The sequence below is a fragment of the Gavialis gangeticus genome, unplaced genomic scaffold (assembly GCF_001723915.1).
Source record: "Gavialis gangeticus isolate Ggan-Ray unplaced genomic scaffold, GavGan_comp1, whole genome shotgun sequence".
Lineage (NCBI taxonomy): Eukaryota > Metazoa > Chordata > Crocodylia > Gavialidae > Gavialis > Gavialis gangeticus.
The window spans coordinates 15848614-15862717 of NW_017729034.1; the positions used below are offsets into that span (position 1 = coordinate 15848614).

Sequence of the window (14104 nt, forward strand, 5' to 3'; positions counted from 1 at the left end):
GCACAGATCCAGGGGCACAGTTCAGCTGCCCAGGCTGCAGCCCTCCCAGGGTGCATGTAGCAGCAAGAGCCATGCCCCCCCATCCCGTGACCTGCACCCACTGACAGATCCCTCTGCTTTGCTCCTTGCTGCAGCCCTGGGACTGGCCAATGGGCGGCTCCACATCCCTCCCCCTACCCCTTCCCTACTCCCAGCCTTACTCCCTCCCTCCCTCACTGCGGCAGGAATGTATCCCTATTTGCTACTTTATAAACTGGGTTCCCTTTATGCAAATTCGATTTATGCACAGTTTTCTGGGAATGCGTGTACCGCATAAAGTGAGGGAAACCTTTATCGGAAGTCCAAAACCACTAGCAGTGAACTAATGCCAGAGATAGACTATAGCTGATGGGTCTGGCTTTCTTGTTTAACCTATGCAAGCTGCAAAATAAGGCCCATATAAAGAGTGAGAATGGTGAGTTCTTAAAACCAAGGAACTGCAATTATACAGGTTTTCAATTACATAAATAATTTTTAATAACATAAAAAAGGTAATTAAAAATGTTTCCCATTTAAAGTGTTCCTTACATATTTCACCAATGCTTTCCAGACCACTATAATACCTTATCACCCAGCTCCCTTTGCCACTGTCCTGCCCTGAGAGTTTTTGATACAAGAAAGGAAGAAGGAGATGACGACATGATGAGGTGAAGTAGTTCTAGATAATATCAGCACGAAAGGCCTCAAAACCAATCATATTGCTCCATGTTGCAACCTTATTGTATAGGCAAATTTCAAAAGATGGGGGAAAACCCACAGACATTTTAGTTGTCCTCAGAGAAAACAAATTTAGAAATGTGTTTTTGCTATTGAGACTGTATGAGTACACATGACTAGTTGATATCTACTGTCATTTGCACCTATGCAGTTTCCACCAACTTTACTGAAACTGTCCTGGGATAATAATCCTGTGATGATAATGTCCAACTACAGGAGGCAGTTGGTCAGTGTTACCCAGAGGACAGTTCAAGGTAAAATACATGAAATGTGTTTACAGTAGTAAAAAGACTGAATTCCTTCTCTCTCTGTGTTGAACTTGGATGATAATCTTTCACTAAAACTATACATTATGCTTATGGTTAAAAGAGTAACTCTGAAAAGAAGGCATCTTCTCATTTAGAGCATCTTCTTGCTAGGTGCTTTTGTATCTGTAGCAGATTCAGAAACCTGCAAAACATATAGGGACGTGGGCTGGATTCTATTCTACCTCACTCATTGGCAAATTGCAGGATGCAATCTCAGGCCAGAATCATTATTCCTAGTGATGTCAGAGACAAAAAGGGTAGAGCTGGATGTTCAGAGCCTAAGTCTGAATTGCTGAAACTTGGAACAATCTTTTTTTTTTCTCTTTTTTCTTTTTTCTTCATGTACAAATAGAGCCAATCACACTGATGAGCCCGTTTGTAAAAATGACCACATGGTAATTGTGTTTCAGGCACTTTTCTAACCGGTTAAAAAGCGCAGCTGGATTTGGAAAAAATCCCACAAACTCCTCCTTTCCTGCCATCTCCCATTTCATTAAGAAAGAAAATTAAACTACAATTACAGTAGCAATTCACAGTTTTGGCAAATGTGCAAAATCACATATTTCCCATTTCCACCGATATTTAGCACAAACCCCTGAGGTTAGAAAGGAGGGTCTGAGAATACAGAAATGTAAAGGAGACCAACCAACACAATGCCAGTTCACCAAAGTGAATCACATTGTAATATTCAGCTGAATCCAAGGGAGGTGCCGCCATCCTTGGGACTGAACATGCATTCAAGTAAGAAAAAGGTATATTTAATGAAATGCACAACCCCATGGAGTTGGTTGTGGCACCTAAGTCTCCCCCAGTCCCATGCATGGGATATTTTAAAGGAGGGAGGAAATGACACCATTAACAGGAAACTCACTTGTTTCAGGTCCTTCCCTGCTGGTTTCTGAATGTCAGGAAGTATTAGAAGGTCCTGATATAGCTAGAGATGTAAGCTTCTGGGTCTTCTACAGACCTCTTACTGGACCTAGTAGAGAGGCATTGTAAGGTCATGAGTCTGTGAAATGCTGAGGGACTGAGAGCCTCTAGAAGAGCAATCCACATCATTTAGTCATTTTTCCTTTAAAGAAAGCCTTGACAAAGGACTGCAGCAGGAGGTGAAACAGAACTGAACCTGTTAGACCAGGCATCCATGGCAAGCCATTGTTAGAAGACATGTGGCTTGTTTTCTTGTGGCTTATGCAATCCCTTCGACTGTGCTGTGTGCAGCATTGGGTCTTCATTTCATTTCAGTACAACTGGGCTACAACCTTGTGACTTAGGAAGGGGTGAAGTGGACATGGATATCCCTCAGCACTGCATGACCATAAGTACACTGTCTTCAGAAAGAGAAAGACCAAGCATGTTACAATATTGACATAGCAAAGGTAGCAGATGGCAAGCAGACATTAGACCCTGGGCCATTGAGTAATTGTTCAGACATCTGCTTTTCTGTAGTATACCTGGCCCACATTCAGTTTACCTGGGATCTCCACAAGACATGCACCACGGGATGTCACGCAATCAGTTCCCACACACCCTTGAAACAGGGAAAAGCTCCCAGAATTGGTGCCTCAAGATACCTGTAGAGAATATCTAACTAACCTTCACATTTCTGTAGGTGATACAGCATCAAACTGCATTAACGTGGCAGATAAATCAAACCATCCAGTACCTCCCAGTGTAGCAGTGTGGAAAATGCAGCTAATAGGGTTTGTCTTTCTTGTGGGAGGAACATCTGGCCACCCCTTGAATGCCAGTTGACTAGTGACAGTCCCTTTAATCACTTTAATGTCAGCAGCTATTCTTTCCTGAGTTTAAATAATGCCTTTAGTTCTGCATCAAACAAAAAACAACTCATCAATTCTCTTTAATTCAGAAGGCACTGAGGTCTTTGCTGGACTGGGCAAGGGAGGGCAAGAAAGTTGTTGACCAGCTCTTCATCTCCCTGCAGTAACCATTTCTTGGAAGTGAATACAACTTCAGTGCTGACCCAGTTTTCCTTTGTTTCTCTAGAGTTATAGAACGGGATAAGGATTCCCCACACCTCAGCTCAGCAGGCTGACCAAACTGGTGCTGTGCATCAGTGCGGTATTCAAAATATCTGAAGGGTAAAGGGAGAGAAGACTTAGCTGATGGTATTAGCTCTTTGCTGGAGCATGGACTGTGCACAATGAACTGAGAGAGCTCATCATGGCGTGCATGTGAGAGTGTCCACTGATAGCCAGAGGTGCCAGCATGCATCAGCAGTCTTTCTTGTCACGTGGGCAGAAGACATGCCTCAGACATGGTAAACCTCCTCTTCCGTGCTGGGATTAATTTCCCCACGGAACTGGCTGAAGGTGCTGCGCCTCAAGATCTGCCAGCCACGGTGGGAGCTGCTCCGCGTTGTGCTTCGGGATACCGATGAAGCAGATGGCGTGAGGTTCCTCTTGCAGGGGAACTCTTCATCCAGCTCCAGCTTCTCAGAGTACTTGTCACAGTCTTCCTTTTCCTGGCTCTTAAACGCGTCTGCATAGCGGAACATCTTGTGCTTGTTGGGGTCAACCCGGTCTTCTACCCTGTAGTAGGGTGAAAAGAGATACAATATAGCAGACATAGACCAGCTTCTTGACAACTGTAGTAGTTACACCTAGCAGCCCTCTTCCTGCATCTCACCAAACACAGATTCATGTTGGGGCAGGTAATGCTTTCCCCAGGGAGCTCCACGGGTGTCAGCCCATTCTCTTCACACTGACAGACTTCCTGTTCTCTCCCCTCCTGAGATGTCTATCCCCTTGTCTGATTTTCTATCTGTGTCTTTTCCCTTCTCTTTCACTCACACTAGATGTTGTGGACCTGATTCTATTCTACCTGTTGGCCAGCTAAGTGGAATTGGGCCCCTAAGTGTGTTTCTGCTCCAGCCTTTTCTAGTCCCTGAAAAGCCTTAATGTAATGGCTTTTGTAACACACCATTATCTGACCCTTGAGTCTGAGTCACAACAAGGCAGTGTGGAGGAGGAAAAGAACACACCCGTCTTTTGCATCAACAGTTTTTCAGGGATTCAAGCGGGGTGGAACAGACTTGCTCTTAGGCATCACATCCACATATGTGCCTAGTAAGTGGAACAAAATCTGGCTCTTTTCATGTTCGCTCTGTGTTGATGTTCAATCCCACAGCTACTCAATTCCCTGTACCCGCTCAGTACTCTCTTCTGCTCCTGGCTCAGTACTCTGCTCTGTGGTTGTGTGTTTCCAGAAACCACCCTGCCCACCATCCACCTGAAATCTCGCTGCTCCCATTTCACTTGTCTTCTTCAGTTCTGCCTAGGAGCTTTCCTTCTCATGAGTCAGACTGCTGTCTCTCCCTCTGAAGTGCTGTCCCGTGTTATACACCAGGCCCATGCACGTGATAGGACTACATATGTGACTATTACTTTCCCCCCAGCCTAGAGTGGCGTGGAGTGGAGTTTGTGCTGGGCAGCAGTCCAGGGGGAGGAGGGCGTGTTACACTGCATTTTCTAATTGAAAACACTTCCCACTGGTGCTGCATTCCTGCTGCTAACTCTGCCTGGAAGACTTGAAATCCTCAAGGCTTCCCGGCCTGCTGAAACCTACCAACAGCCCCATTGCGTAGGGCAACTGCTCCCCCTCGTGGCTTACTACATACAACAGCAGAGAAATAGGTTGATTCTGTTCCCACACGGGTAGGTCAGATATAAAACCAGCATACATGAGCAGAAACTTGGGCCTGGTTTTATCCCAACCCAAGGCATGCTGATTCTCTGTACAGGGCTTGACACCAAATCCCAGATCTCAGCAACCCCACGCAGTGGGGGTGCTGCTTGGAATTGGATCTAAATTATTTGCTGGGTCTCTTCCCTGCCTGATGCAGTCTCCTTTGGCTGCTCAAGCTTAATACGTTGACTCTGCTGCATCCCGTTACACCCTAGTGCCCTATTCTAACAGTCTCTTCCATTGTGTTACTGCTGTTTGGTGTTTGCAATGTTGGAAGTTCATTTTGCTGCCAGGGATAGCTACTAGACTGACAGCTGCACAGACTAACACGCTCTGCAGAGGAACAGACTTTCCCAACCATTCACACTGCTCCTGACACAGAATAGGAGGGGAATGGAAGATGGAATTCAGGCTCTGTGGCCCTTCCAATTTCTTGGCACCCCTGGGGAGCCTGCCAAATAGGATGCAGCTCATTTCACATAGATCATCAGTGCTGTGTCTCAGGGAAGATGCAGGGGAGTACTTCTGTCAGCCCAAATCTGCTGGTACCCTCCAGGGCTGGAAGGATAGCAGTGAGGCTCCTTCAGATTTGTCCCTAGAGGCCCTTATGAGCTCCTGGTCTCCACGGTTAGAGGTCCTCACCTCAGGTACCAGCAGTCACTCAGCCCAAACTCCCGACCACAGATTCCAGAACGAGGCCAGAGGCACCGGGGGAGTTTCCTTTCCAGCATGACTGTTGTGGCAACAATCTGCCCAAGTACAGAGAGAGACAAAGAGAGTTAGAAAAAAAAAACCTAGAACAATGTTTGTAACACTTCACTTTGAAAATGGTTTATCAGGCTGTAGAGAAAAGAGGCAGGATCTATATGCTGCAAACTGAAGGGACTCTTACTATTACAGCTTCAATTTTAAATTTAATTTATCACAGATTTCATAACACCTGCTGAAGCAGGCTGTTTTCTATCGAAGTATACACATCTCTAAATAATCTGATATATAATGTGCCACCCTGCCTTGCCTTCTGCCTAACTGCAGACTAACACAGCTAACCAACTTTCTCAGCTTTAATTTTGCTGTGGTTTGCTCAAACAACAGAAAGTTTCTTCTTACTTATACAGGGTGGCAAGGGAGAGGTCATTCACTTAAGGCACAGAAGCCACTTTGCTTACACAAACGTCAGAGCTGTGAGCAAAGTCAGCATATTCAGTACCATCAGGACTTCCTCACTAGCATGTGACTAAAGTTAACCATTAAACTTGTTTAGCATCTCTCAGCAAGATAGGGGAAAGGTTGACTGTTGGCCAGATGGACCACTGGTCTGGCAAGAGACAGCAAATGGCAGTACTAGGTCCAACCATTCATCCAGAAGGGGTATTTCAGCTTCTTTTGCTGGATCCAAACAGATCATAGGTGTGACTCATTAATTTGTCATCCTACCTCCTGTGCCTCCTGTTTATCTCTATAATCATTGTATTTAATTCTAAATTGCTTTGGGATGGCATTCATATCCAAGAAGTTAACACCACTAAATGCAGTTACAATTCTGTTTATCAGGAGAGTACCTGAGCAGGGGATATGACACAAAGGATGGATGAGAAAGGGCAGAGTCTTGTCCATATGGGATTTGAAGTAAGGCAGGGGGTTGATGAAGCAGAGATGTGCAGAATGCCTGTTCCAGATGGAAGGAGCAGCAGAGGACAAAACTCTCATGCCAAATGTGCCCAGACTAGGGAAAGGGGCTGAAGGAGTTTAGCCCTTGAGACAACAGGCAGAAAACAAGGGCATGAATTTGGCTGGGGAAGCCCATGCTGTGGAGGTAATGGGGTAGGGAGTAGAGCAAGCAGACTCTGAAACAAATGGAGGGCCCGAGCAGTGGATCCATGTATGGACAGCAGTGATATGGCCATGGTTCCTTGCAGTGTGGGTGCAAGTCACTGCACCACTCAGCACTTTCACTGAGGCCTGCTCTTTTTACTCTGTCCCAGAGGGACTCCCCATAGACTGATTTAACTCAGCAATGTCCTCACCTGTGCCCTCCAAAGCTCATCTCGCTCATTAGCCACACGCCAGTGGGTGTCACCCATCATAGCAATGAACAGGTTGAGCATGAGGAGGGTGGCAATGATGGCAAAGGCAAAGTATACCACGCTGTACATGAAGGGCAGATCTACATCGTAGTTGGCAGGCCCATCGATGATAGTGAGGAACAGCTCAAAGGTGGTGAACAGGGACATGGCATAGTCATAGAACTGACCCAGGCGGTCCGGGTCCTCAGTCTGGAAGATGACGTAGAAGGCTAGAAAGGGAGGAAGAGTGAGAAGGTTAAGGCAGGAAGAGGGTCTTGTGATCAGAGGTAGGGCCAGTGTGGGGATTCCCAGATCATGAGACCTTCCTGACAGTCATTGCCTCTCTCACTGTGCTTTTGCAGACACCAGTACAACTGGCCTTTTCTCCTAACTGGCGCCTTCCACCACTGCTGCCATAGGAGCAATTCATGATGTGCAAGTGGTGATATAGCAGAAATCAGCACTAGGAAAAGAGACCTAGAATCATGCTTCATATAACAGAAGTCACATGTAACCACAGCTCTAGCTGGCTCATGTTCAGAGGGTCGCCTGCCAGGACGCTGAGGCATGCACTGGGCCATGTCCAGATGAAGCAAGGAAAGACAGAAGAGACACTGTAGCCAGATTTGCCAGTTGCAGTCTTACCTGATGCAAAACCAAGAATCACCACGGCCATGAGCCAGCAGAAGCGCATGAGATCTCCAAATATCATCTGAAGAGCAAAAAGAAAGGAACAGTGGGCATGAGATCTGGCTCTCTCTCACCAAGTCATGGAGAAATGCTGCACTACCTCAGTTTGATGTTCAGGCTATGTTGAGGAAAGGGGTGTCAGAAAAGCTTTGTTGCACCAATGCCTCTGTTCAGTGGGCTCATTATGTGCCCTGGGAGCCCTAAAGCCCCTTCTACCACTGGAAAAGACTTGTCCCCCCTCCACATTTTCCATACCTTCTGGATCATGATGGTGAAGGGACCCAGCATCTGAAAGCCTCGTGCAAAGTACATGACATTGCACCAGCCCAGCACGAGGGCAAAGGACATGGGGACCACCTCTCCATCAGTGCTGGTGAGACGCATCACCATGGTCATCAGGATCATACAGGCATAGGTGATTCTGCAGAGGAAGAAGAGATGGAGCTCTGTGGATATGCATAGGAATCCCATCCTGCTCATTCTTTCCCTTTTTTCTCACTGTTCACACACAGGCACACAGAGTCATTCATCCTACATGTGGATAAAGTTGGCCAAGGGCATATCTTTGTGCTCATCAGTTCTTGCTCCCTTATATGATTATCATCAATTTCTCTCTTGCTTTTTCTGTCTCTGTCTCTCTCTCACACACACACATGCATAAAACTTAGATCACAAGAGAATGAGGCCCAGAAAAGGGCCCTTCACTCAAAATAAAGAGAAGACAGGAGTGATGATGGTTGAAGAGCAAACAAGCGCATATCTATAAATTTGGAAAGGTAAAGACTTACATGATGACATGGAAAGGACCTCCAAGGATGGTTTGCCCAAAGTACTTGGTGGCTCCAACTCTGAGGATATCTGGAATCTAAAAGAGACATGCTCTTTTAGTTTGGGATTTGGCCAGTTGCCACAAAAGGAGGAATTCATAATACCTCATCTTCACCAAATTCTGCTCGTTCATTGATCTCAAGCTAACAACAAGCCACACTACATGACTTCATGCAGCTCTGAAACTCAGCCATCCATGTGGATAAATGAAGAAGCTGTTTAGGAACACAGGGCATTGTACTACAGCCCAGATCCATTCAGAACAACTTGGACAGTCAAAGGGGAAACTTCATGATTTGAAGGATGCTGGGACCAGCATCTGTCTAACTCCTCCCAGAAATGCTCAGAGTTCTCACTGACGAGTGGCCATGGATTCAGTCTCACCAAAAGTATATTTGCCAGTACTGTGCACAAAAGGACTTTACTCAGGCACTTAAATCCAGTGAACAGTCCTTACTGAGTCACCCAAACAGGCCAGTGTATTTAGCTTAAGTGATTCTATCTTGGTTACTTCCCACCCCACTCTTGGTTCTGGTGGCTCACTGTTCTCCTCACCTCCAGGGTCAGTATCACTACAGCTCCAATCACGGTGACCAGCTCCCCTACCAGCCTCAGCTGATCCTCATATGTCACATAAGATTCCTGAAAGAAAGAAATAAAGTGACCCAACTGGTTAGGACAGAGGAACAGAGCAATCTCATGCACTGCTACAGACTGGGGACTGACTGGATAAGCAGCAGCTCTGCAGAAAAGCAGCTAGGGGTCACAGTGGAAAATAAGCTGAATATGAGCCAACAGTGGAAGCATCTACACAAGATGCTATATCACCGGAGCCATGAGCTATGGCAACATAGCTTGTTGCGAAGGTAACGTAGCATCAGCAGGCACAAACCGTGATGCATCCAGTCTTGGGCCCCTCACTACAGAAGGAACGTGGACAAATTGGAGCGAGTCTAGTGAGGACAACAAAAATGGTTCGGGGGCTGGAGAACATGATTTATGAGGAGAGACAGAGGGAACAGAGCTTATTAGTCTGGAGAAGAGAAAACTGAGGGGGGATTTAATAGCAGCCTGCAATTACCAGAAGCGTGGTTCCAAAGAGGATGGAGCTCAATTGTCCTCAGTGGGGGCAGATGACAGAACAAGGAGCAACGGTCTCAAATTGCATCAAGGGAAGTTTAGATTAGATATTCAGAGAAAAAACTCTCTCACAAGGATGGTAGTAAAGCACCATTAGAGGTTACCCAGAGAGTTTGTAGAATCTCCACCCTTAAATCTTTTTAAAACCTGCGTAGACAAAGTCTTGACTAATATGATATAGCTGGGGTGGTCCTGCTTTGAGCAGGGAGCTGGACTAGATGACCTCCTGAGGTCCTTTCCAACCTTAATTTTTCTATGATTCTGTGATTCTACAAGAACTATACTGGCCCAGCTTGAGTCCTGGAGCCCCCAGACCATGGAGAATTCCTCATCAGTAATCTCTCGCTGAAGAATAGGTGGGGATGATGGAGATAAATGGAGGCATAGCTGCCATGGTTTGGATTCAGAGTTATGAGGGCCCCTGTGGTTGTGGTCAGGATTGAGCCTCCAGCCCCTTCCCATGTGGCCTTCAATCAACGCACCTGCAGCATTTTCTGGACATAGATCGTGTTGTCCCTGTCACTGGTTCTGTTGCTGGTCCGAGCTTTCAGTGGCCGGTAGACACAGCACATGGTGAAGCAAATAATGTACAGCACATAGAGAAAGGCCAGGAAACAAAAATAGGGACGTCCGTACAAATTCCACTTCAGGTTCACAAGCTCCTTCACAGGTGTCAGGTCTAAGATCTGCCGGGCCTAAATGAGAGACAGAAAGAGAAGGGGGAGGGTAAGGTTACTGGCTGCATGAAACACCTGCTTCTAGGTGCTGTACTGCTTCCTGGGAGGACTTGAGCCCAAGCTAATCTCTCCAAAGTCATCTCAGCACCAGGACACAATTGTTTTCATACAGATTAGAATTCCTGGGTTAATTTGGATTAACTTGAGCTGCCAATAAGAGGACTAGGTAAAATGCTAAGAAAATAGACTGTGGGAAACATTCTGTATTGCCAGCAGGGTGTATTAGGTGGCTGGATATTTTTTTTTTCTGTCATTTAGTGTCATAGGTTTGATGCTGTGTGCATTTATGAGGTGTGTGCCTGTTTGAAGGAGAGGGAGGTTTGCAGTTTCTAAAGTGCATGGAGTCCATGGACACAACAACAAAGCAAACTCGCCTACTCTTAATAACCTGTGATGAGACACTGCAGAAAAGAAATTGTATTCTTTAAAATTGCATTTTATAGTGGCCTATAGAAAGGTCCCAACGCTTTTTACAAGACAATTCACAAAGCATACAGCAGGTATATAGTAGGGATGGGCTAGCCTCAGGGTGCCAGAGAGTTCATGAACCTTCTGAACCATTCTGCAGGTTCATAGGGTGCACAACTCTCACTCATGTTCGTGAATCTTTTCCTCCTGTCAGCACAAGCTGCTATGAAGGCTGACCCGAACAAGACAAATAAAACTCTGGGGTACGTTAGATACCAGCACTTTTCCCCTTCCAAATGTTCTCCAGTCACAGGATTGCAAGTCAGGAAACCAGGGCCCTATTTCCACCAGTGGCACTGATTTCTCATATGTCCTTACAAAAGGCAAAATTTCAAGACTAGTCTGTGTAAGCTTAGAAATTTAAATGCATAGTCTTACTTCCAAAAGTGCTCTTACTGACTTCACTTAGTATTGTGCGAAATATGTTTCTGGAAAACATGTCACCAAGGTTGAAAATTTCTGTCCTTACCATGCCCTAGCTTTATTTTTTTGCTCTATATTATCATAGAGTTATAGAAAAGTAGAGGCATGGGCTCTGGAGGCCATCTGATTCAACCTCCTGCTCAGGGCAGAATCATCCCTATCTAAACAATCCCAGACAAGTGTTCATATAATCCTAAAGACAAAATAATAGGGATGACACCATTTCAACTCATGAAGGCAGTGGCCGGCAACCTTTGGGAACAATTTGGCTCCAGTCCAACACAGTCTGGGGGGCTTTGGTGGCACATCAGCAATGGGTACTGTTCAACAGCGGGGAGCCCGTTCATGCATTAGAAAGTGAGGAGCTATGCCTGGACCACAGCTGCAGGGTGGGGAAAAGTAGGGACAGGGCAGGTGCAGCTCTCAGATATCTGGCCCTGGTGCATCTCACCACCTCCTGGCCCTGATGCATGCCTGGGTAAAACTCCTGACTCCATGGGCCAGATCCAGTGGCTCCATGGGCCAGATCTAGCCCGCAGGCCATAGGTTACCAATGCCTGCACTAGGTGGCTTGGAGAGATTTTCAGATTCCTTAATCCCCATTAAAGCATCTAAATGAAATGGCTACCACCCAGCAGTTGCCATTGCAAAAGCTATAGTGCATTTGCTCAGCCACACGTGTGACTGGTATCAGCAGTTACTGTTTATGCTGCCTTTCCACGGGGTATTGAATCAGGTTTCTGGTCTTGGGCCCTTTCTTCAGATATAGTCTGGCCTGGAACCAGCAAATCTAAAGCACTAATGACTGTTGAGGGATGAACTACCATGTCTGACAATGCTTCTTCTCAGGCACAGTGGAAATCAAGGGAAAGCTTGCCTGTGCAGGAGACAGAGATTTCTCCAGGGTCACTTTGAGACCACTGACCACGCTTCCAGTGGAAGAAAAAACACAAGTCTCACTCCTCCAAGGACAAGGGTCCTTTTTGATTTCACATTTCTAATGCAATTTAATAGTAATGTGTGTGTTTAACCAAACAAACAAAATCATTCCCATTCCCCAAGCAAAACGCCCACCCTGAGCCTTACTGAAATAAAAGCACTGCAAATGCAACTCTTATCCCTGAGGGGAATGAAGGAACATTTGTTTCTGGTGTTGGTTCTGCTTCTTACTGCCCTATGGGGAAGCATTCACATGCTGCAGCAAGGAGGGCACTATATGAAACTGAATAGCACATGGTACAAGAGAGAACATTAGGAGCTGTTTGATGCCGAGTTCTTTCAAATACATGGCCTGTGCTTCTCTAATGGTTGCAAACGGCCCAGCACTCCTCAGATTGGAAGTGCTGTTCTACCAACCCAGGTTATTTTTATGACTGCAGGTGGGATGCTATCGATCCTGTTCATCAGCAAGCCTTTTGCCAATGGGTCGGGGGCCAAAAGTACGTGGAATAGTTAGCTGAAAGAAATGGTCACAGCAGTCATTTGCACCCTTAGAAATAACACTGAACAAGTGCTGCAGACCATGCTGTGAGAGAAAACTCTGCTTTGCCTAGGAAGACTGCACTGGGTGGGGGAAGTGCAGAGGGGAGAAATGGGGTCTCCAGAGGGAAATGTGGTGGCCAGAGTACTCTCTCTGGACACCTTTGATTTTGAGGATGTCACAAATAAATTTTGCAGGGGGCTCACTACATGAAGGGAAGGGTGAAAGGTCGATGCTTGCCTTAGCAGATTTCTGAAGTTCTCATATCAATGGTTTTGTCATAACTAAGCCATTATCTCTTTCAGAAAAAGAAAGGGAGAAGGCACTGAATAGAGCTGATTAGGAAAGACAGCACGAGATAAACAGCTTCAAGGGGGAAAAAGAGAGAGAGGGAGAAAGAGGTGTTAACTATATAAAGGGATTGGCTTGTTTGCTCACCAGTCAAGGAATTTCTATACACGAAAATATCAAACAAGTACATAGCAATGTTTTCACTTATGTCTTAACTACATAAGTATAAGTAACACGGTAGGGATTTTTTATTTATTTTCCTATGTTATATTTTCCATAACGCTCATAGTGCATCTGCAGATATTACTAAGTGCAGTCAAAGCTGTGACAACAGAAGGAAAAGAAAAACAGTATAGATCTCTCATGGGTATGGACTGAGAACATCAATTACAGCTTTTCATGGAATCGATACTAATATCTTTTGTTGCACAGGCTCCAAGTCAGAGACAGCTCTTCCATGAGAATGCATTGGCACATACCCTTATAGGAAAAACCCATAGAATTCAAAACACACGAGACCAAAAGGATTCTATAGAAATGACTATACATGTTTTATCCAATGTAATAGAAAATGATCCATTTGCTAATGATTTTTTTTTATATCAGTTGATACAATGTGTTAAAGAATGTATCTCCTTGCTTTAGAATTGTATAGGTCTTTTAAAATACATGAAGGAAGAACAGGCTTTCTCTGAATACAACGAAACCCATAGAAAATCTATTACTGTTAAATGTTGTATGCTTTTTCTTTAAGGGTACATAATACAGAAGCATTTTATCTATTTGACTGGAAATAAAAAGCCAAAAGATTCTTAGAGAGGTTAGTTTTCCTCCACAGTTTCGTGTAGCAGCCTATGGTCTGGTCCTCAGCTGGTGTCAATCAGGATAATTCAGCTGAAGTTCATGGAGTTGTACTGATTTACTCCAGCTGTAAATATGGCTCTTGGGGTTCTGCTGTACTTTCCACTATATTAAAAAGCTTCCATTGGCTTCAGCAGAAAGATCACTCAACTACCTGGCAGTGGAATTAGGTCTGTGGCTGGTGTGTTTATGGTGAATCAAAGTGCTTCACAAGCCAAGGCATACCATCCCTGGAGGTGTCACCCATAATATACTAAACCAGGAGTGAAAACCAGTTGAATGTGGTTTTTACAGAACATTTAGCTCATGGTAGCATTTCACTTGCAGCTTATCCACGTATAAACCTCA

At 45.3% G+C, this 14104-nt stretch overlaps 1 protein-coding gene across 1 annotated transcript in view; it reads right to left on the reverse strand.

Annotated features, from left to right (window-relative positions):
• Window positions 1-263: 263 nt before the first annotated feature.
• The window catches only part of LOC109304851 (transient receptor potential cation channel subfamily V member 6-like), a 44262-nt gene continuing 30421 nt past the window's right edge, over window positions 264-14104 (reverse strand). Inside the window, exons 8-15 of the mRNA XM_019527676.1 lie at window positions 9979-10191; window positions 8912-8998; window positions 8317-8393; window positions 7784-7949; window positions 7484-7550; window positions 6800-7068; window positions 5415-5521; window positions 264-3616 (exon numbers count right to left, since the gene is read on the reverse strand). Of these exons, the coding sequence (XP_019383221.1) occupies window positions 3337-3616; window positions 5415-5521; window positions 6800-7068; window positions 7484-7550; window positions 7784-7949; window positions 8317-8393; window positions 8912-8998; window positions 9979-10191 (1266 nt within the window). The 3' untranslated portion in view covers window positions 264-3336. The remainder of the gene's footprint in view (window positions 3617-5414; window positions 5522-6799; window positions 7069-7483; window positions 7551-7783; window positions 7950-8316; window positions 8394-8911; window positions 8999-9978; window positions 10192-14104) is intronic.